Raw genomic sequence first — 23,097 nt, 5'->3', positions numbered from 1 at the left:
AACACTATTGAGCGAAAAGTTCAAGGGTCAGACGCCCCCTCTATACTTCGCCCCTGAGCATAAATGCTATTAAGGGTGAAACTTAGATGAAAAAAAAATATCGTTCATCGTATATATTTTAATTTAATAAAACTGGATCCATTTTAATATTTATCTTTGAAAATATCCCACCAGGGTTTATTGCTTATATAGGTCACCCATGATCTGTATTTTTTTTTGTTTGGGTTAAGGTACAACCACTGAACAAGAATGAATACAATTCCGTTGTCAAACTCATATGCCTTTTCCCATTATTCTCATACCAAAATCTTCAAATCTCAACCAACTTTCATCACTAGAAACAGTAAAAAAGATACCAATATTCCAGCTCCGAACGAATCAAGAAACTTACCTTCAAACCTATCTTTACTTGAAAAAATATTTAACAAGGCTATCATCAAGTTTCTTGATCATCCTCCTCATTTGTCGGTCGACCCATGCAACACGCTAACTGATAACTTCGCACCAGTCGATGAGCTGAGTCCTACAAAATGTGAGGATGTATACGGGTCACTCCCTTCATGCCTGGATGGCGTGTACATACGCAACGGACCCAACCCACAGTTTATCTCCAGCGGTCCACAACACTACCTGGATGGGGATGGGATGGTTCACTCCATCAGGATCTCTCAAGGTTGTGCCACTTTCTGCAGCCGATACATCAAGACCAACAAGTACCTATTTGAAAACCAAGTTAAATCCTCCATTGTCCCAAATTTTATTGGAGGTATGAAAGGACTTGGTCCTTTTGTCGCGCGTGCAGCGTTTTTCAGTGCAAGAATTGTTTTGGGTAAGTACGATATTGGCAAAGGGATTGGTGTTGCAAACACCAACTTAGCGTTTTTTGGAGGCAGCCTGTTCGCACTATGTGAATCCGATCTTCCATATGCACTCAAAGTCGAGGACAATGGCGATGTAATAACTTTACATCAGCATGATTTCAAAGGAAAGCTTTTTATGAACATGACCGCTCACCCGAAGATTGATCCCAAGACTAAGGAGGCGTTTGCTTTTCGTTATTGGGCAACATATCCTTATATAACTTATTTTCGATTCGATGCAAATGGAGACAAGCAAACTGATGTACCTATTTTCTCCATGAAGGAACCCTCTTTAACTCATGATTTGGCAATCACTCAAAAGTATGCAATCATTTGTGATATTCAACTTGGAGCTCATCCAATGAACCTGATCCAGAAAGGAAGCCTTATAAGTTTTGACAAAATGAAAGTTCCAAGAATCGGTGTTCTTCCACGGTATGCAAAGGATGAATCAGAGATCAAGTGGTTTGAGGTGCCTGGGCTCAATATACTTCATGTAGCTAATGCGTGGGACGAGACCGATGAATATGGAAGCGAGGTCTTGGTGTTGGTGGCACCCAATACATTGTCGATTGAGCACTTCTTTGATCGGATGGATCTGATCCAAGCATCCATGGAAAAAGTGACTATTCATTTTGGGACGGGGGTTGTGTTAAGGCAAACTCTGTCGGTTGATAACATGGAGTTTCCTGTTATCAATCCGGCATATATATCAAAAAAGAACAAGTAAGAAAAACACTGACTTAGTTTTGCTATTAAAAAAGGGGTAGCAACGCAGTTTGTTTCCCGTTCACCTTCTACCTTCTATCTCGATGTAATTTTATATTTAACTGATAATGCATAAGCAATATATGTCTTATCTAATGAGAAGAAACGTGATAATGCAGGTTCGTTTACACAGCAATTCATGAGAAAACGCCGAAAAAATCAAGGATGATAAGGACAATAGGAGTGGCAAAGCTTGACATTGCCGCATCAGAAGGAACCAAAGAACGACATGAGTACACAGTGGCAAGTCGGATGTATGGAGATAATTGCTTCGGAGGTGAACCATTTTTCGTTGCAAGAGATTCAAGCGTAGAGGAGGATGATGGGTATTTGGTGTCTTATGTGCATGATGAAAACTCGGGTGAGTCAAGGTTCTTGGTGATGGATGCCGGATCACCGAATCTTGAAGTGGTGGCTGTTGTCAAGCTGCCACAACGAGTGCCGTATGGTTTACATGGTCTATTTATTAAAGAAAAGGACTTGAGTGCAATGTGACAATCCGACAATATTGTATGTTACCATTGTATTTTCAAATACATATACATATATTGCTATGATAAATAAAATTGTGATATTTTACAAATACATTGAATGATTAAAAACCATATACAACTTTGTATTCTTTATAAAAAATGTTGTATGAGTTAAAAGAAACTGACGAAAATTATATATTTTGTTATTAATCAAACCTTGACAAAACAAAACCATTTGTTCATTGTATCATTTGTCAGTTACTTGGTCAGATCTATGTAGGGCATAGTGTCAGTTACTTGTCAAAATCTTTGTTAAATGGTGGTGGTCTACCTGTCTGTGTAGACATAGTAATTGTTAGGGCTTAACTATGTGCACGTTTTTTTTTTTTTTACTTGAGTGTGCCTATTGGCACACTAAAGTGCCTATTGGCACACCAAACCCTAGCAAAAGTTAGGGTTTATCTACGCTGCGTATTGGTCAATACGCAGCCTATAAGGTTAACCCTAGACGCTGCGTATTGACCAATACGCAGCGTAGATAAACCATAGATCTCAGTGCCTGATTACCAATCATTGCACAGAAAACAAGGGCCCTATACGCTGCGTATTGACCAATACGCAGCGTATAGAAAACTGATGCACATTTGGGGTCATTTTGGTAGGTTTGAAGTGTCAAATGTTTGCCAGGTTTCTATACGCTGCGTATTGGTCAATACGCAGCGTATATAAACTTGGTAAAATTTGACACTTCATACCTGGAAACATTTTGTGTCAATTTCAGAAACATAAGGGACCATTATTGTAAATCCTGGAATCATCAGGGACCATTTATCTAAATTATGAAACAACAGGGACCATTTTTGTCTATTCATGAAACTTCAGGGACCATTTTTATAAAAAATGAAACACCAGGGACCAAAATGTAAATATATATAAAATCAGTATAAAAGGGGGTCTTCTTTAAAGAACCGGCCCTTATCAAGAATCGAACTCGTGACCTATCATTTAGAACCGTAAAGCCTTAACCAGTTTATCCTCCGTTCCGGAGCTGTTAGAACATGGAACTTAATTCATATATGCAGTAACTGCTAATAGGCTGCGTATTGGCCTATACGCAGCGTATACCGACACCTTGTATACGCTGCGTATTGACCAATACGCAGCGTATAAAGCCTTCTGAACTTTAAATTCACACAGAACTTGTTGTATTCCAGATACAATCGTTAGGCCCGTACGCGCCTTACGGACGACGTCGACTAAATAATAAAAAAAATATTATTTAGTCGACGTCGTTCGTAAGGCGCGTACGGGCCTAACGAGCGTCGAAACTAAGTCCGTCGTTGCCCGTTAGGCCCGTACGCGCCTTACGGACGACGTCGACTAAATAATAAAAAAAATATTATTTAGTCGACGTCGTCCGTAAGGCGCGTACGGGCCTAACGAGCGTCGAAACTAAACCCGTCGTTAAAATTTTAACGACGGGCTTAGTTTCGACGCTCGTTAGGCCCGTACGCGCCTTACGGACGACGTCGACTAAATAATAAAAAAAATATTATTTAGTCGACGTCGTCCGTAAGGCGCGTACGGGCCTAACGAGCGTCGAAACTAAGTCCGTCGTTGCCCGTTAGGCCCGTACGCGCCTTACGGACGACGTCGACTAAATAATAAAAAAAATATTATTTAGTCGACGTCGTCCGTAAGGCGCGTACGGGCCTAACGAGCGTCGAAACTAAACCCGTCGTTAAAATTTTAACGACGGGCTTAGTTTCGACGCTCGTTAGGCCCGTACGCGCCTTACGGACGACGTCGACTAAATAATAAAAAAAATATTATTTAGTCGACGTCGTCCGTAAGGCGCGTACGGGCCTAACGAGCGTCGAAACTAAGTCCGTCGTTGCCCGTTAGGCCCGTACGCGCCTTACGGCTGATAAATTTACAAAAATGGTCCCTGAGGTTTGATGTGTTTACAAAATCGGTCCCTGAGATTTGATGACTTTACAAAAATGGTCCCTGGTGTTTCCAGGATTTACAAAAATGGTCCCTGGTCAATTTCTGAAACACAAGGGACCATTTTTGTAAATCCTGGAAACACCAGGGACCATTTTTGTAAATTCATCAAACCTCAGGGACCAATTTTGTAAACACATCAAACCTCAGGGACCATTTTTTTAAACATAAACTTAAATTGTTTTTTTTTAACGACGTCGGGCCTTACGGGCAACGACGGACTTAGTTTCGACGCTCGTTAGGCCCGTACGCGCCTTACGGACGACGTCGACTAAATAATAAAAAAAATATTATTTAGTCGACGTCGTCCGTAAGGCGCGTACGGGCCTAACGAGCGTCGAAACTAAGTCCGTCGTTGCCCGTTAGGCCCGTACGCGCCTTACGGAGGACGTCGACTAAATAATAAAAAAAATATTATTTAGTCGACGTCGTCCGTAAGGCGCGTACGGGCCTAACGAGCGTCGAAACTAAACCCGTCGTTAAAATTTTAACGACGGGCTTAGTTTCGACGCTCGTTAGGCCCGTACGCGCCTTACGGACGACGTCGACTAAATAATAAAAAAAATATTATTTAGTCGACGTCGTCCGTAAGGCGCGTACGGGCCTAACGAGCGTCGAAACTAAGTCCGTCGTTGCCCGTTAGGCCCGTACGCGCCTTACGGACGACGTCGACTAAATAATAAAAAAAATATTATTTAGTCGACGTCGTCCGTAAGGCGCGTACGGGCCTAACGAGCGTCGTAACTAAACCCGTCGTTAAAATTTTAACGACGGGCTTAGTTTCGACGCTCGTTAGGCCCGTACGCGCCTTACGGACGACGTCGACTAAATAATAAAAAAAATATTATTTAGTCGACGTCGTCCGTAAGGCGCGTACGGGCCTAACGAGCGTCGAAACTAAGTCCGTCGTTGCCCGTAAGGCCCGACGTCGTTAAAAAAAAAACAATTTAAGTTTATGTTTAAAAAAATGGTCCCTGAGGTTTGATGTGTTTACAAAATTGGTCCCTGAGGTTTGATGAATTTACAAAAATGGTCCCTGGTGTTTCCAGGATTTACAAAAATGGTCCCTTGTGTTTCAGAAATTGACCAGGGACCATTTTTGTAAATCCTGGAAACACCAGGGACCATTTTTGTAAAGTCATCAAATCTCAGGGACCGATTTTGTAAACACATCAAACCTCAGGGACCATTTTTGTAAATTTATCAGCCGTAAGGCGCGTACGGGCCTAACGGGCAACGACGGACTTAGTTTCGACGCTCGTTAGGCCCGTACGCGCCTTACGGACGACGTCGACTAAATAATATTTTTTTTATTATTTAGTCGACGTCGTCCGTAAGGCGCGTACGGGCCTAACGAGCGTCGAAACTAAGCCCGTCGTTAAAATTTTAACGACGGGTTTAGTTTCGACGCTCGTTAGGCCCGTACGCGCCTTACGGACGACGTCGACTAAATAATATTTTTTTTATTATTTAGTCGACGTCCTCCGTAAGGCGCGTACGGGCCTAACGGGCAACGACGGACTTAGTTTCGACGCTCGTTAGGCCCGTACGCGCCTTACGGACGACGTCGACTAAATAATATTTTTTTTATTATTTAGTCGACGTCGTCCGTAAGGCGCGTACGGGCCTAACGAGCGTCGAAACTAAGCCCGTCGTTAAAATTTTAACGACGGGTTTAGTTTCGACGCTCGTTAGGCCCGTACGCGCCTTACGGACGACGTCGACTAAATAATATTTTTTTTATTATTTAGTCGACGTCGTCCGTAAGGCGCGTACGGGCCTAACGGGCAACGACGGACTTAGTTTCGACGCTCGTTAGGCCCGTACGCGCCTTACGGACGACGTCGACTAAATAATATTTTTTTTATTATTTAGTCGACGTCGTCCGTAAGGCGCGTACGGGCCTAACGATTGTATCTGGAATACAACAAGTTCTGTGTGAATTTAAAGTTCAGAAGGCTTTATACGCTGCGTATTGGTCAATACGCAGCGTATAGAAAACTGATGCACATTTGGGGTCATTTTGGTAGGTTTGAAGTGTCAAATTTTTGCCAGGTTTCTATACGCTGCGTATTGACCAATACGAAGCGTATATAAACTTGGTAAAATTTGACACTTTGTGTCAATTTCAGAAACATAAGGGACCATTATTGTAAATCCTGGAATCATCAGGGACCATTTATCTAAATTATCAAACAACAGGGACCATTTTTGTATATTCATGAAACTTCAGGGACCATTTTTATAAAAAATGAAACACCAGGGACCAAAATGTAAATATATATAAAATCAGTATAAAAGGGGGTCTTCTTTAAAGAACCGGCCCTTATCATGAATCGAACTCGTGACCTATCATTTAGAACCGTAAAGCCTTAACCAGTTTATCCTCCGTTCCGGAGCTGTTAGAACATAGAACTTAATTCATATATGCAGTAACTATTAATAGGCTGCGTATTGGCCTATACGCAGCGTATATTGACACCTTGTATACGCTGCGTATTGGTCAATACGAGGCGTATAAAGCCTTCTGAACTTTAAATTCACACAGAACCTGTTGTATTCCAGATACAATCGTTAGGCCCGTACGCGCCTTACGGACGACGTCGACTAAATAATAAAAAAAATATTATTTAGTCGACGTCGTCCGTAAGGCGCGTACGGGCCTAACGAGCGTCGAAACTAAGTCCGTCGTTGCCCGTAAGGCCCGACGTCGTTAAAAAAAAAACAATTTAAGTTTATGTTTAAAAAAATGGTCCCTGAGGTTTGATGTGTTTACAAAATTGGTCCCTGAGGTTTGATGAATTTACAAAAATGGTCCCTGGTGTTTCCAGGATTTACAAAAATGGTCCCTTGTGTTTCAGAAATTGACCAGGGACCATTTTTGTAAATCCTGGAAACACCAGGGACCATTTTTGTAAAGTCATCAAATCTCAGGGACTGATTTTGTAAACACATCAAACCTCAGGGACCATTTTTGTAAATTTATCAGCCGTAAGGCGCGTACGGGCCTAACGGGCAACGACGGACTTAGTTTCGACGCTCGTTAGGCCCGTACGCGCCTTACGGACGACGTCGACTAAATAATATTTTTTTTATTATTTAGTCGACGTCGTCCGTAAGGCGCGTACGGGCCTAACGAGCGTCGAAACTAAGTCCGTCGTTGCCCGTTAGGCCCGTACGCGCCTTACGGATGATAAATTTACAAAAATGGTCCCTGAGGTTTGATGTGTTTACAAAAGTGGTCCCTGGTGTTTCCAGGATTTAATAAAATGGTCCCTTGTGTTTCAGAAATTGACCAGGGACCATTTTTGTAAATCCTGGAAACACCAGGGACCATTTTTGTAAATTCATCAAACCTCAGGGACCGATTTTGTAAACACATCAAACCTCAGGGACCATTTTTGTAAATTTATCATCCGTAAGGCGCGTACGGGCCTAACGGGCAACGACGGACTTAGTTTCGACGCTCGTTAGGCCCGTACGCGCCTTACGGACGACGTCGACTAAATAATATTTTTTTTATTATTTAGTCGACGTCGTCCGTAAGGCGCGTACGGGCCTAACGAGCGTCGAAACTAAGCCCGTCGTTAAAATTTTAACGACGGGTTTAGTTTCGACGCTCGTTAGGCCCGTACGCGCCTTACGGACGACGTCGACTAAATAATATTTTTTTTATTATTTAGTCGACGTCCTCCGTAAGGCGCGTACGGGCCTAACGGGCAACGACGGACTTAGTTTCGACGCTCGTTAGGCCCGTACGCGCCTTACGGACGACGTCGACTAAATAATATTTTTTTTATTATTTAGTCGACGTCCTCCGTAAGGCGCGTACGGGCCTAACGGGCAACGACGGACTTAGTTTCGACGCTCGTTAGGCCCGTACGCGCCTTACGGACGACGTCGACTAAATAATATTTTTTTATTATTTAGTCGACGTCGTCCGTAAGGCGCGTACGGGCCTAACGAGCGTCGAAACTAAGCCCGTCGTTAAAATTTTAACGACGGGCTTAGTTTCGACGCTCGTTAGGCCCGTACGCGCCTTACGGACGACGTCGACTAAATAATATTTTTTTTATTATTTAGTCGACGTCGTCCGTAAGGCGCGTACGGGCCTAACGGGCAACGACGGACTTAGTTTCGACGCTCGTTAGGCCCGTACGCGCCTTACGGACGACGTCGACTAAATAATATTTTTTTTATTATTTAGTCGACGTCGTCCGTAAGGCGCGTACGGGCCTAACGAGCGTCGAAACTAAGTTTGTAACGACAAAACACTTTAAATAACCTGCCAGAATTTTTTATAACCTGCCTGAATTTCAAAACATAACATTTCAAAATATGTGAAACTGTTTACACCGAAGTTTGATACATACATTACAAAATACATTACAAAGTTTGTACATACATAACAAAATGATAAAATACTACTGCTGCTGTTCCTGATGCTGCTGCTGCTGCTCCTGCTCCTGATGCTGCTGCTGCTGCTGATGCTGCTGCTGCCGCTGATGCTGATCCCAGTCCGCATCCGCAATGAAGGGTAGTGGAGGTAACCCGTCATGCTGTCGCTGCTGCTGCAGCGCCGCAGCCACCCACTCTAACAAATAATTGTTTCTCTCCACGTTTCGAAGCAGCCGCTCATGTGACGGGTCAGGACCGGGCATAACATGGCGTGGGAACTGGGGCGCCCCGGGTGGTCCACGCGGCTGTGGTGGCTGCGGAAAAACGGCGACCGGCTGATGCGGCTCTGGCGGCTCCGGATCCCGCGGGGGATAAATCAGAGGGAAGTCTTCTGGCAGGTCCTTAAGCTCGTATTGCGTGCCGTCCAGATTCTTTAACCGCTTCCCGCATGGAAAGTCTTTGGTAATATGCATCCCGTTTATTGTGTTCATCCCCATCCGCTTTGGCTGTGCCGCCGGGCCTACACGGCCGCGGTCATTCTCCGGATGATAGCCCAACGAATGGGCTATCTTGGTCACGTAAGCGCCGCCGAATAGTATTCCGCGCTCCTGTCGATGATGCGCGGAGGCGAAATACTGCGCCAACCCGTAGGCGAGAGCGCACGGCCTCTTGTATAAGAGGCAATACAAAAAGAATAAGTCACCACTCGTACACCACTCCCGGCTTTTGTTTCGAGCAGTGATCGAAGTGGAAATCATCTTGTGCAAATACCTGCATAAATGGAAACCAGTCAGTAAATAATAATCAGTCAACATCGATTAAATGGAAACCGTAAGTCGCGTAGGTCCCTAACGGGCAACGACGGACTTAGTTTCGACGCTCGTTAGGCCCGTACGCGCCTTACGGACGACGTCGACTAAATAATATTTTTTTTATTATTTAGTCGACGTCATCCGTAAGGCGCGTACGGGCCTAACGAGCGTCGAAACTAAGCCCGTCGTTAAAATTTTAACGACGGGCTTAGTTTCGACGCCCGTTAGGCCCGTACGCGCCTTACGGACGACGTCGACTAAAATTTATATTTTCTGTTTAAAAATATATATTTTTCTGTATTTAAAAAAAAAAACAATTTAAGTTTATGTTTAAAAAAATGGTCCCTGAGGTTTGATGTGTTTACAAAATTGGTCCCTGAGGTTTGATGAATTTACAAAAATGGTCCCTGGTGTTTCCAGGATTTACAAAAATGGTCCCTGAGGTTCGATCAACATCACGTGCGGGAATGCACGCCACATAGTGATTGAATAAGGATGAACAAAGAAAATCTCTGTTACGACATCTGTTTTGGGATCTTGTCGGGTGTCGTAAATGAATCGGCGGTCATGCAGCAGGCTTTCCAGTGCCTGAATAGGATTCTTTCCGTCCATTATTGTCGCTCTAATTTTTTGTACCGCATTTTGCACGTCTTTCTGAACGTGCAGGCTGTCGGGGAACTGCTTTCTTAGGGTTTGAAATATGATACGTGGCTCCATGTTTTGAGCAGTTAGCTGCTCCACTAGCTTGTATTCGGCTTTAGTGAATCTTCGCACAAAAGCGTGGCCCAACAGACTCGTCGTAGGTTCGTGGTTATGGTTCGCACAGTCCACTTTTAACTCCCACGTGTCGTTCGTCACGTCCCGGATGGCGAGTAATGAAAACGGGCAGCCGATTTTTTTGCTACCAGCTTTCCTAACTGTTGCTTTACTACGGTGTTCACCACTACGGTCGCACACAAGCCATACCATCCCAGTAGTACCGCCAATATTTTTTGATCGGCGGGTAACAATTACGTAACCATTATCCTTTCCCGTTTCTTGTACCCAATTCTTCAAATCAGTTAGAGACATGAAACGCTAAAAAAGGTTACGTTAATAATAATAATAATAATAATAATAATAATAATAATAATAATATAATCGAAACTCATACTTCAGGTACTAATTTTTGTCAATTTTCGAAACTTTAGGGACCATTTTTTTCAATTTTAGAAACTTTAGGGACCATTTTTTTCAATTTTAGAAACTTTAGGGACCATTTTTTCAATTTTAGAAACTTTAGGGACCATTTTTTTCAATTTTAGAAACTTTAGGGACCATTTTTTCAATTTTAGAAACTTTAGGGACCATTTTTTTCAATTTTAGAAACTTTAGGGACCATTTTTGTCAATTTCAGAAACTTTAGGGACCATTTTTTTCAATTTTAGAAACTTCAGGGACCATTTTTGTCAATTTTCGAAAGTTCAGGGACCATTTTTGCAATTTTCGAAAGTTCAGGGACCATTTTTGCCAATTTTTGAAAGTTTAGGGACCATTTTTGTCCATTTTCGAAAGTTCAGGGACCATTTTTGTCAATTTTCGAAAGTTCAGGGACTGTTTTGTCAATTTTTGGAAACTTCAGGGACTATTTTCGTAAAATTTGAAACTTCAGGGACTTTTTTTTGTTTTTGGCACTTAACTGGACTAACTGAGTTCTCTAACTCAGTTAGTGGTCCCTTGTATTAAATGCTAACCTAGTTAGGATATAACTATGATTTAACTAACTAAGTTAGGTTTAAACTAACCATTTTAACTATGATTTAACTAACTAAGTTAGGTTTAAACTAACCATTTTAACTAAAAATCAATTTCATGATTCTTTTATTTATTTACAATACTAATTTATTTAAAATATTTTTTATTAATTTATTTATTTAGAGAAGAAAAATAAATTGTTTATTAACTTAACTTTCTTAACTTGTTTATTTACTAAATCTTATAATTATTTTGTTAATTAATTATAATATTTTTAACAACAACAACAACAACAACAATAATAATAATAATAATAATAATAATAATAATAATAATAATAATAATAATATTTATAATTATATTTATAATTAAAGTATTTTAACAATAATAATAATTATTATAATTATATCATTTTTAACTATAATAATAATGATACCTCATTTACTTGAAATGGATTGCTCGGGGTAGATGGTTCATAAAGTGATGTGTTACGGGACTCATAACCATATCCAACTTCATCCCTATATCTATCGTATACACTGTCGTATACACTGTAGCCCCCATATCCACTGTAACCACCTTCACCCCCGTATCCACCATCACCACCGTATCCACTGTAACTTCCGTATCCACCTTCGTCCCCGTATACCCCATAACCCGGATACGATGGCTGCGACGGGTAATATGGTTCATCAACAGGTGCATTCTCAGCACCGTATCCACTTTGTTGCACGTACGGAGATTCATACCCGTATCCGTAATCTGGACACACTTGATGCACCGGATAATTTGGTTCATCAACAGGTGCATTCTCAGCACCGTATCCACTTTGTTGCACGTACGGAGATTCATACCCGTATCCGTAATCTGGACACACTTGATGCACCGGGTAATTTGGTTCATCAACAGGTGGAGTGGGAGTCTTGTTCAAGTCTGGCAACTGTGTTTCTTGATCAACAGGGACTCCAGACACAACCTCCTCCTCCTCATTGGCAGCATTTGATCCCCATGTGTCGTTAGAATAGCGATTACCGAAATAATTATCCTTCCAAAATGATGACATTTTAACAAGGTTGAACAAAAAACAAACAATTTACTTAAGAAGAAGATGAAGGAAAGCAAAGTATATGAAAAGGAAAGCAAAGTATATGTCGGATGATGGGTAACAGACATGAATGGAGGGATAAATAGACTTTCATCTGGCATGTCAATACGCAGCGTATTGATCCCTACTCACCGTATTACTTTATTCACGTGCCCTGGACAACATCGTATCAGGTCAAATCAGTCTGGCAATACGCTGCGTATTGATCAATACGCACCCTATTTAAGACTGATTTGACATGGTACTAGGTTTGACTGTCTGGTCGTGTACCTACCACTTATATACGCTGCGTATTGACCAATACGCAGCGTATTCAGGTAACCCTATACGCTGCGTATTGACCAATACGCAGCGTATCTAAACCCTAAATGTGCAGATAGCCTGGCTTGGTGTGCAGATAGTGAGAGCCTTTTACTTTGGTATGATTTTTTTTTTGTGTTAAATGGTGGTGGTCTACCTGTCTGTGTAGGCATAGTAATTGTTAGGGCTTAACTATGTGCACGTTTTTTTACTTTGATTTTTTTTAACTGTCAACTAAATCACCGGATAAGGATTCTAGATGCCCTCAATCGAGTAAATACATCCTCTCCTCTAAAACGGTCAGAGTTGGATGCATACCCGAGCCACCAAGCCACCAGTTTCGGAGAAAACCCACTCGCCCGAAGGCCCACCGTGGTAAAACCTGGTTCGGCTCAGTTTCGAACTGGCGACCTCCTGAGAGGCCTAACTCTAAACTTCATTGCCACCACCAATGTCCTTCAAAGTGATGCTAACGGGAGTTGAACTTAAACTTTAAGGTTTATCAAGTGACTACCTATTAAACCAGGAGACTATTGTGGTATGACTTTTGATCACAATGCTTAATATGTCAAATGTCAACTGTATTATGTTGATATATTTGAGGGTAAATTACTTTGTGAGTCCTTGTTTTTAGGGGTTTTAACCATTTGAGTTCAAAATCAAAACGTTTAACGTTCTGAGTCCAAATTTCTAACTTCATCCACCAAGTTTGTTAACTATGAGGGTAATTTGGTCGTTTACACACAAAGTACAAGTCTTATATGCACATAAGTACAAGGAACAAGTTTTTAATGCATAAACTTTTAATATATAATATACAGTGGCGGACCCAGGATTTTTTTACTGGGGGTGCGAAATTTTTTAAAGATTTTAGATTCCTAGCTATATAAAAAAATTCAGTTCATAGCGGGTCGGATCGGGTCGGGTCGGGTCATGTAAAACAAGTAAACACAAACAAACAAAGTTTCATAGCGGGTCGGATCGGGTCAATTTCAATCTTCAAACAATCAAACCCTAGTTCATACCTTCCTATCACATTAACAAACAAAAAATCATCAAAGTTTAAACCCTCCCTACTTCTATTTCTCTTAATCATTAAATAAAAGAAAAATAATTTATCTAAAACATACATTGGTCTATAATTAGAAGAATTCGGCAAAAAAAAGTGGTACAACCACTTTCCTCTTAAGAAATTCCGTCATAACATCGCTACTCATGGTTCCTATCACAAACAAAGTGATCCATGACCATTAGTTAATCGTTCCATAACATAATGTTTCAATTTTAATTTTCAACTATTCAAGCAATCAAGCCCTAGAATTGTGTAATCACCCATAAAAATATCTAAATAACATAATCATCCTAAAAATCATCTAAATAACCATACGCAACGTCAAAATACACGATTTTTCATACCTATTTAAGTTTTTTATTAACACTTTTCTCATATAATATCAAGAAAAATCATATAAAAAACATAAAAACTTACCGTTTGTCGGTGTCCGGTTGGTTTGGAGCGGATTCCGGTCACGTTGATGTCGGATTCCTGCTGATATCGGCTGCTGCAGTGTTGTTGCTGTATTGGCAGATGAAGATCGCTGGTAGGATAGGAGGCGGAGAGCACGCATAGTCGCACAGAGGGAGGGCGGGAGAGGAATTGAAGGGTTTTTGGGCTTATTTTAACTGTTTTAGTTTTACTTTAGGTGGGTTAATGGGCTAGATTATTAGTGGGCTACTAATAGGTTTGTATAATGGGTTTGGTTTGAGTTTAGGTAGTATAAGTTTATATAATATAGGTAGTTTTTTTTAAAAAAAAATCAGGCTTTACTAATTTTTTTAATATAATCCATAATATTTTTTTAGCTAAGGTGTGCGCACGAAAAATTTCAAGGGGGGCGGACGAATAAATCCAAGGGGTGCGGACGAAAAAAAATCCAAGGGGTGCAGACGGGATTTTGGTCGGATAATAACACTAAAATTTTTTTTCCCGGGGGTGCGCCCACCCACCTTGGCATGGGGGTGGGTCCGCCCCTGATAATATATATATATATATATAAAAATAATTACTTATATATAATAAAACACACACGCACACCATCACACACACCTACACACACTTTCTCTCTCATCTTACACACTCTTCCCTTTCTATAAACACCACCGCATAGCCACCATCCCCACCACTGCCCCACCATCATCCCCACCACTGCCACCACCATCGCACTACCGCCACCTCTAAACACCCATCACCGTCGTCTTCACTACCACCGTCGCCACCCCACTATCCCATTCAAGATCTTCATACCCAACAACAAATTTCAAACTAAATTTTCTGTATATAAAATTGGGGATTTAATTCTCTTGATCAATTAAACTTCCACAAACAATAATTTATCACAGAAATACAACCCCATTCAATATCTTCATGCCCAACAACAAAAAAAAAATCATAAAAAACAACTAGAAAACCAAACACTAACCTTAGTTCTTGGAGAAATACTGAAATGAGTATGTTTATAAACATGAATCAAAGGGGAACAAATGATGGATTCTTAATTCGCTTCATAACAGAGCATCAGTCAATCTCGATCTGGTGTGTGGTGGTGTTGATGGAGGTGCAGTGGTGATGGTGGTGACGGTGGAGGTGTAGCGGTGGTGGGTGTTGTGGTGGTGACGGTGGAGGTGCACTGGCAACGGTGGGTTTGATGGTGGAGGTGTATCGATGGTGGGTGTTGTGGTGGTGACGGTGTAGTGGTGGTGGTGACGGTGGAGGTGTGGTGGCAACGGTGGTGTTGATGGTGTGGCAACAGTGGTGTTGATGGTGGAGGTGTGGTGGTGGGATGGAGGTGGTTTAGCTTTAGAGAGAGAGGGAGAGAGAGAATGAAAGATGAGAGAGAAAAATGTAGATCGGGTTGAGAAAGATAAATGAGAGAGGTAGCGTATAAGAGAGAGAGAAAGAGAAAACTAAAAAAAAATTAGTTTTTTTTATTTATTTTTTAATTATAAGGGTAATTTGGTCATTTAACAAAATTTAACAAAAAAATTCTAACAGTGTTAGAAATTTGGACTCAAATGGTTAAGAAAAGTGGCTATATGGACTCAAGGCGTTAAACATTTTTATTTTGCACTCAAGTGGTTAAAACTCTAAAACACAGGGAGTCAAAAAGTAATTTACCCCATATTTAATAAAGAGAATTAATATATACACACCCCTTTACTCTATCTCTCTCTACACATACATAGATATATATAGGGAGAGATAGAGTGAAAAAAGAGAATGTGAAAATAAGATTTAGGGATGTGAAAATAGTGAAAGTGTTAATAAAACCTTATAGTTTATCTTTTTTATATTTATTTTTATTAAACTAGTTTTCATTAACGAGTGAGCCTCACGGCCCCTTTTTACTTGTTTACTTTGGGTGGGGGGGGGGACATGCTATTACATTTTTTATACACATGTCTTGACTATAATATATGTTACATGAGTTAGACAACATCATCACATCTAAGTCCTCGGATAACATAACCATTAACTTAGAAAAGCCGTGGTATATATGAATAATACTATTTGGGTTGACACCCCCTTTCATGGTTAGTCGCGCTAACCTCGACCGTGTGTTAAATGATTTCATATTATCCATGTTACTTGAAATGTTTTGTGATGAAGCATTTGTTAGGGCGTACAAGGAAGTCGGGGTTTGGTTATGGGCTCATGGTGACTATATATACGTTACATGTATTATGACAACAAACTGTTTACATAAGAGTACAAACCTGCGAACTCACCAACTCGTTTAATTGACATTTTTAAGCATGTTTTCCAGGAAATGGAAATTAGCCAGGATAGGATATGGACTCTTTCACTTTTGGACATGCATGCTTAGGATTGCAACATGAGATTTATCCATTTTGTTATAGACTAGAGCCATAGTTTATAAAACATTTATTCGTGGAATTGTAATCCCGTACTGAAGACATCTATGTAATTCTCTATCATATGAATACATTTTAGTTGTTCTCTTTTACCATGTGTTCGTATGATATTCGGTTCCCCCTGTGTTTCCGCTTTCGACAGGGGTATGACAGATTGTATGTGAACTCAAACACTCACTGTTTTAAGTTATATAATCTAATTCTAATACCTATTATATTTATCTCATAAATATAAATATAATAGTATATATTAATTATTTTATAGCTAATATAATTACCACTTTATATTCTATTTGTCTAATAAATAAAATCTATTAATATTATTTATCTAATAAATAATATTTCCCACAATTTATTTAATCAACATTTAATTAAATAAACAACTAGCTACTAATTAATCATTTAAAAATAATTAATTTACTAAACGTTTCTCTAAACATTCGAACCACATTACCGTTGCAAGACACACACATGAGAAGAATAACATATATTTCATAAATATTGTTTGTTGGTTCGTTGTCTAAAGTGTAATTCTTTGGGTTGTACCCCGTTAGTAACATTAAAATATTCATGAATCGGACATCTCATATCCAACAATCACTCACTTGAACGAGTCATCAATTAACTGAGATAACGTAGACAGTGGTGGACGCCTAGTTACATCTAAATGCCCCTAACTAGGTATGATAAATAATATTCGTCAACTGGTTCCTTGTGTTGAAATTACTCTTTACTTAACCAAAAACTAAAGCCACGATAACCTTATCCGTTATCCCTTCTGTTTAAAACATCCATTAAACATGAGGAATAGATAAACATTCATTCTAATATGTTATTTAACTATTCTTGTTCTTGTTCCCTTATCTGAAGTGGTCTAGCAAATTAGTCTTAGTTTGAGCGTGGGCATGCGTTTACACCAGTTCGCATCAACAAGGGTGCCAAAACGTTCAACTCCCTTTAGCAAAGGAGAACAAAATCTCTTTGGCAACAGACAACACCTTGCATAGGTACACCGTTAGATAAGATCAAAAAACAACCTTTGGCTAAAGTTAGTTCTAATATGTTCCTCAGGTATAAGGATAGAGGAATCATGCTAGTTTTAAAACATCTTATGACTGTGATCCATGAAGATCGTTTTTTAGCGAGTTACGTCTGATGTCATTCTCTAATGAATTTATATGAAAATTGACCGGATTGTCGAGGTACATTCAATGATAGAGTTAAAAATAGTTCCTTGGTACCTTTAGCTAGATAGTTGGTGGTAAGAAGGGTGTCGAACCACGAAAAATTTGTGGTCGATGTTTAGGCTTAGTTGATTAACATGTCACCTATGAAAATGCTATTTTTCTTTTAAACAGTTGTTTTGAAAGGTGAATCACAAAGTGATTTAGTTGTTTGTGTTTTATTCGGTGATTATAAAAAAACGATTAACTAATATGAGTTATGAACAATAGTGTAAAAACAATCACACCTTGGTTTGGATTAACAAGTAACTAGGGTCAATTCACACAAATGGTTTAATCAAATTGAGAATTCTAGTGATCTCATGGGGTTGTGAAAAAGATAATCAATAATCTTGGACATCAATAATTGGATAAAAGTATGTTTCATGAATCAAGATCAATCCCATACTAACCCTAACACAAACCAAAACCAAAATTAATAGCCATTATCTTTTCACAATGTTTTTGATGCAAGAAAACCATTAACAATCATGATTTCATAACCAAACTAACAAGCGATTTGCACCAATCTTACAATTAAAAGACTACATAAATGTTTCTTCCATCTACTCAAATCATAACGCTTTTTATAAGTCAGGACTCAGACGTCAAACTTTTCATTTTAGGGACGCGAGTTGACACCACCTCTAAAACACAGAGACGTAAATTATATTTTACTCAAAATTCATTGATAAAAGGCAATAGACTATTTTTTGGTGATTTGTGTAATAATAAAAAGGATGAGGTATGAAATTGCAATTAAGCAAAAAGTAAGGTCTAGTATTTGCACACTATGAGTACATAAACCCTAAACCCTAGAGCACTATTTCGTTGCAAAATCGAAGCCATTTTCTCCGGCGGTTCCTCATACTCCAGCCGCTACAATACAAGGTTATTACGAACTGATTTTTTGCTAAATTGATTTGATTTATTTCAAGTTTTTGTTGTTGTTTGGAAGTTTTGTCTGCAATATTGACCAGTTTGTGATTTGTGGTTGTAACAGATTGTTTAGAGCCAAGCCAAAATGTATCTCCAGTTTTACATAAATGAAAATGGTGACAAAGTTTACACCACCAAGGTTTGTTCATATATTCATACATTACTGATTGTTTGTATCCTCTTGATTCTGTGTTTTGTTTTGTTAATTTGGGGTTTGTAATCAGAATGATGCATGATTATTTTCATAATTATTCCTGTATTGGAAATTACTGACTCCGGGTGCCTTCGGTTGTATTACTAGACTGTTATCTTGAATTACTGGTTCAACACTTAATGGTTCGGACTGTTTGTTTCATGAGCAGATGTCTGAATGGTTCAAACATTTGTCTCTGAATGGTTAAGCATTATACTGAGGGGCTGTTTGTTTAGCTCTTAATGAGGCTCTTAACGGTTTAGGCCTCTTACTGGTTCAGCACTTAATAGTTCAGACTGTTTGTTTCGTGAGTAGATCTCTGAATGGTTCAGACATTTGCCTCTGAATGGTTAATCATTATAGTGAGACTAAATGGTTAAAACCTGTAATCTGAATTGGTCAGACATTTGCCTCTGAACGGTTAAGCATTATACTGGCTCTTAATGGTTCAGACCTCTTACTGGTTCAACACTTAACCATTCAGAAGTTGCCAAACAGCCCCTGAGTCTGAATGGTTAAGACCTCTAATCTAAATTGGTCAGACATTTGCGTCTGAACGGTTAAGCATTATACTGGCTATTAATGGTTCGGACCTCTTACTGGTTCAACACTTAACCATTTAGAAGTTGCCAAACTGACAGCACCTAAATGTAAAATAGATGCAGCTTTTGGTTGTACATAGAGCATCATCACCACTTGCTGTGGCTTTTGGGACCAAAATCTCCCGGAGCTCTTCATGCTTTATTTAACTAAGTTTTTATTTTGCTTGGAAGTATGGAACCGGAGGGGGTGTGTTGTAGGAGACCTGCCACTTCTATCGAAAATCTCAAGCTTCGCCACTGCTTATAGTGTGCTTATGAAACATTTGTTCATAGTTTATTGGTCAATGTTTACATGTAAATAGATGGTTTAGGCAATTGATCAATTCATGTTTTCTGTTCTTGTGTGCAGAAGGAATCACCACATGGTCTGGCCACACAATCTGCGCATCCTGGTATGTTACTGGTGTAATTTAATGCGCGCTATGTTATCCATCATATGAACAAAATGGATCTATGCTATTTCATTATGAAAATTATCATTTTTAGAGGCATCTCTATTTAGCACATTAGTGAATTTAAAAATTCAGATTTCAAGATTGACAATTACAACATCGATTGATCTATAATAAGTTTACAACTGCCTTTGGAGGTGCTTTTGATTAATTGGGTTATACAATTAGTTTTCTGTTATGAATGTCACGCACAGTTGTCAATAGCGAGCGTAGCGATCGCTATAGCGCGCTATGTAGCCTATAGGTCTAGGCTCGCTATTAGGGTTGTAGCGATAGATAGCGACAATTTATTTTATTTATTTATTTTTTTAAATATAAATAACAATTAAATATAGCTATAAAAGAATTGGATTTTAGGTCTTTATTAAATATACATGTAAAATAGCATATATACCAAGGTATTTTGATATAATGTACATATAAAAATTTTTGAATTTTGTTTCTAGTGTAGCGCTATTTATAAAATAGCCGCCCGCTATTTATCGCTATACGTTATGTAGCATATAGTTAGTAGTTACCTTATCGCTGTTCGCCATTAACAACTATGATGCAACCAAAACTGATGGTCAACAAGTTAAAACTACCATATTAACTATTTTGAACCTAAGTTGAGAGACTTTTACTCTCAATTTACATGATATCACCCTGTTTTTGTACACTCGAATTGATATTCTAATTATTACAAGTAATACAAAATGACACTTCTAAACAACGATTCTTGCAGTCTGTTATGTACTTGGTATCACATCTGATTATAGAGTTCTGATTACTAAACATCACATAACTTTTCTTTAACTTCCAGCTCGGTTTTCACCTGATGACAAGTTCTCGAGGCAGAGAGTTCTCTTGAAGAAGCGTTTTGGACTGCTGCCGACCCAAAAACCTCCCAGGAAGTATTGAGTAGATTTATAATTGCTACTCTTATGTCTGATCTTGATGTATGTTTAACACCACTTGTTTACATACAAGTGGTTGCACACTTTTCATTCTCAAAGTATTGGTATTTTCAACCTGCATAATGGAGCATGCTGTTAGAAAATGAAATTTATTGCTATTATTTGGTTGACAATAGTGTTGGGTTGGCTAGTTAAAGTTGATTAACCCGAATATGGCCTCATATATTTAAAGTCGACAACAAAGCTAGTGTTTCTTGTCATCTTAGGCTGGGGGTGTGGTTTAAAGCCTCTAGGAGCTTTATAGTGCCATGTCAGAGCCACATCAGCGCCGGGTAGGGGGCACTAAGGGGCGCTGACGACGCTGAGGTGGCCAAGGGCGGTATACCACACCCCCGGCCTTAGAATTGCACTTCCATATGTTGACGCACATTTTAACCACATTGCTATTAGTGCACCTGGTGTTAGGGGGCGTTTGAAACCGACTGAATCGTCTAACTAAAAGCAAGTTAAGCTAGTTTGATTAAACGGTTGGTTCATGGTTCATTGTATGTGGGTTTACGGTTTGGTCTGGTTTGAAACTTGAAACCGGTTGTGTAAATCGAACCGACTGTTTAGCCTTGTACTTTATTTATTTTCTCATATTTTTTTTGAATATGTAGTTATGTATATGTATTATAATCATGAACCATTTTTATCGTTGTAAGATTGGTCGTGCTTCTTTTGTTTGTAGTTTTACCAATCTTTTTGGTGGCGTTATGCTTATAATGTTAGGAGGATAGATTCTTAACAAATAATCAGTAAGTAACTTCGAGGCTATATTTATATGGTGTAGTAGTGAGTTTATTTAGATGTGATTACATTACTAACTTTGAGGCTATATTACCCACACGCCGCGACGAGGGCCTTAAATTTTGTAAGGCTCGGTTTTGACAATCTCTACACTAGTATCATTAATAAAAAATAATTACGGTATATGTCATATATAAGGACAATGGCATTTTAAACAGAGGCTTTTGCGCTAATATTACAATTTAGTTTTATTTATATACTATTAATTTGAAATATTTGTGTGCATCTTAGGTTGTAAGTTGTGTTTAAATGATTGTACCTTAATCAAATATAGGTTGTAAGTTATGCTTAAGTGGTTGTACCTTGATCAAATAATAATGGTTTCGTTACCTTACAAAATTCAATCTGTTTTGTATGCAATTATGGTTGTAGATTGTGCTTAAGTGGTTGTACCCTAATCAAATAATGGTTTCATTATCTTACCGTGTTCAATCGGTTTGATCCATTCAAAGTTGTGTTGTTTTATTTGTAAATTATTATTTTTTATAATAATCTAATTAATTTAGCCAAAATCTTGTATAAATATAATTTGCAACATATTGATGCAATGGTTGTTGTAATGTATGCATTATGGTTTGTATAGTGGTAATGATATATATTATATATAGATTACGATGAACCTGTCAAACGGGAAAAAATAGACGCAGGTTCATCGTAACACGCGAGTCCCAGATCAACTTAGTTATTTTATTCTATGTTTTACGTTTCGGTTTAATTTCTTCGCATTAACACCGCAACTTCAGTGTCGGTGGTCGCTGACAATAGTGTGGCATTAGTGCTCGCCCCGCCGCAACGAGGGGGTGCTTAATACTAGTTTTAACTATTTTGCAAAATTATGATATGCACAGTTGCAAGCAAAGTGATTTCGTGATTTGATTTATATACCCGATTGAGCCTTTGGGCTTGTTAGACCCTAGTCTAATGCGTTGGGCCTAGAGAGCAGAAGGTGTGGGTGGCCCATGTTCTAAAAGCCCAAAAAATAGAGTGAGTCGAATCGAATACAATTTTTTTTGAACGGTCAACGAATCCTCCAAATGGGCTACTGGCGAAATTCACCACATCGGAATACACTCGCTTTCTGAACCGGGGAAAACCCTCACATAGGGCCGAAGCCCGTGAACACTCGCCCAAAGGCACGGCAGTGCGGTGAGATAAAACCCGCTCAGTTCAAGGATCGAACTAGCGATCACCGCCTACTCGCCTAATCTTTCATCATCACTAGGTGCCGCAGAAACTAAATGTTAGGGCCAGGAATTGAATACAATACCTAGATGGCTACTAAAACAGGCGCACAACCTCTAGGTTGAATGCTTTTGTTGGTTATGACTTAGGGTTTGTTTAGTTGAGATAAAAAAAGTAAAACATGACCCGGTTGCTTTAACTAGAAAATGATCTTAAAACTAATAGAGTAAATTACGATTTTGGTCCCTGTGTTTATATCACTTTTATCCTTTTAACCCAAAAAAGAATTTTTTTTAACATCTAAGCCTCCAACGTCTTTATTTTTTTTTAACCTTTTTAGCCTCTAACGTCTTTTTTTCTAACCCTTTTGG

At 39.2% G+C, this 23,097-nt stretch overlaps 2 protein-coding genes across 2 annotated transcripts; both read left to right on the top strand.

The window, feature by feature from the left end:
* Positions 1-205: 205 nt before the first annotated feature.
* On the top strand, positions 206-2,202 carry LOC110878258 (probable carotenoid cleavage dioxygenase 4, chloroplastic). The gene is made up of 2 exons (XM_022126534.2): positions 206-1,586; positions 1,748-2,202. The coding sequence occupies exons 1-2, from the start codon at positions 250-252 to the stop codon at positions 2,121-2,123; spliced, it is 1,713 nt and encodes a 570-aa protein (XP_021982226.1). The 5' UTR covers positions 206-249; the 3' UTR covers positions 2,124-2,202.
* A 16,165-nt stretch (positions 2,203-18,367) lies between these two features.
* On the top strand, positions 18,368-20,868 carry LOC110878259 (H/ACA ribonucleoprotein complex subunit 3-like protein). Its single transcript, XM_022126535.2, has 4 exons — positions 18,368-18,504; positions 18,617-18,691; positions 19,697-19,739; positions 20,602-20,868. Exons 2-4 carry the CDS (start codon positions 18,638-18,640, stop codon positions 20,697-20,699), a joined length of 195 nt encoding a protein of 64 aa, XP_021982227.1. The 5' UTR covers positions 18,368-18,504; positions 18,617-18,637; the 3' UTR covers positions 20,700-20,868.
* The last annotated feature ends 2,229 nt before the right edge of the window (positions 20,869-23,097 follow it).

Source organism: Helianthus annuus, chromosome 1, assembly GCF_002127325.2.
Source record: "Helianthus annuus cultivar XRQ/B chromosome 1, HanXRQr2.0-SUNRISE, whole genome shotgun sequence".
Lineage (NCBI taxonomy): Eukaryota > Viridiplantae > Streptophyta > Magnoliopsida > Asterales > Asteraceae > Helianthus > Helianthus annuus.
Note: the sequence above shows the minus strand (reverse complement) of the source record. Positions and strands in the feature narration are given on the sequence as shown.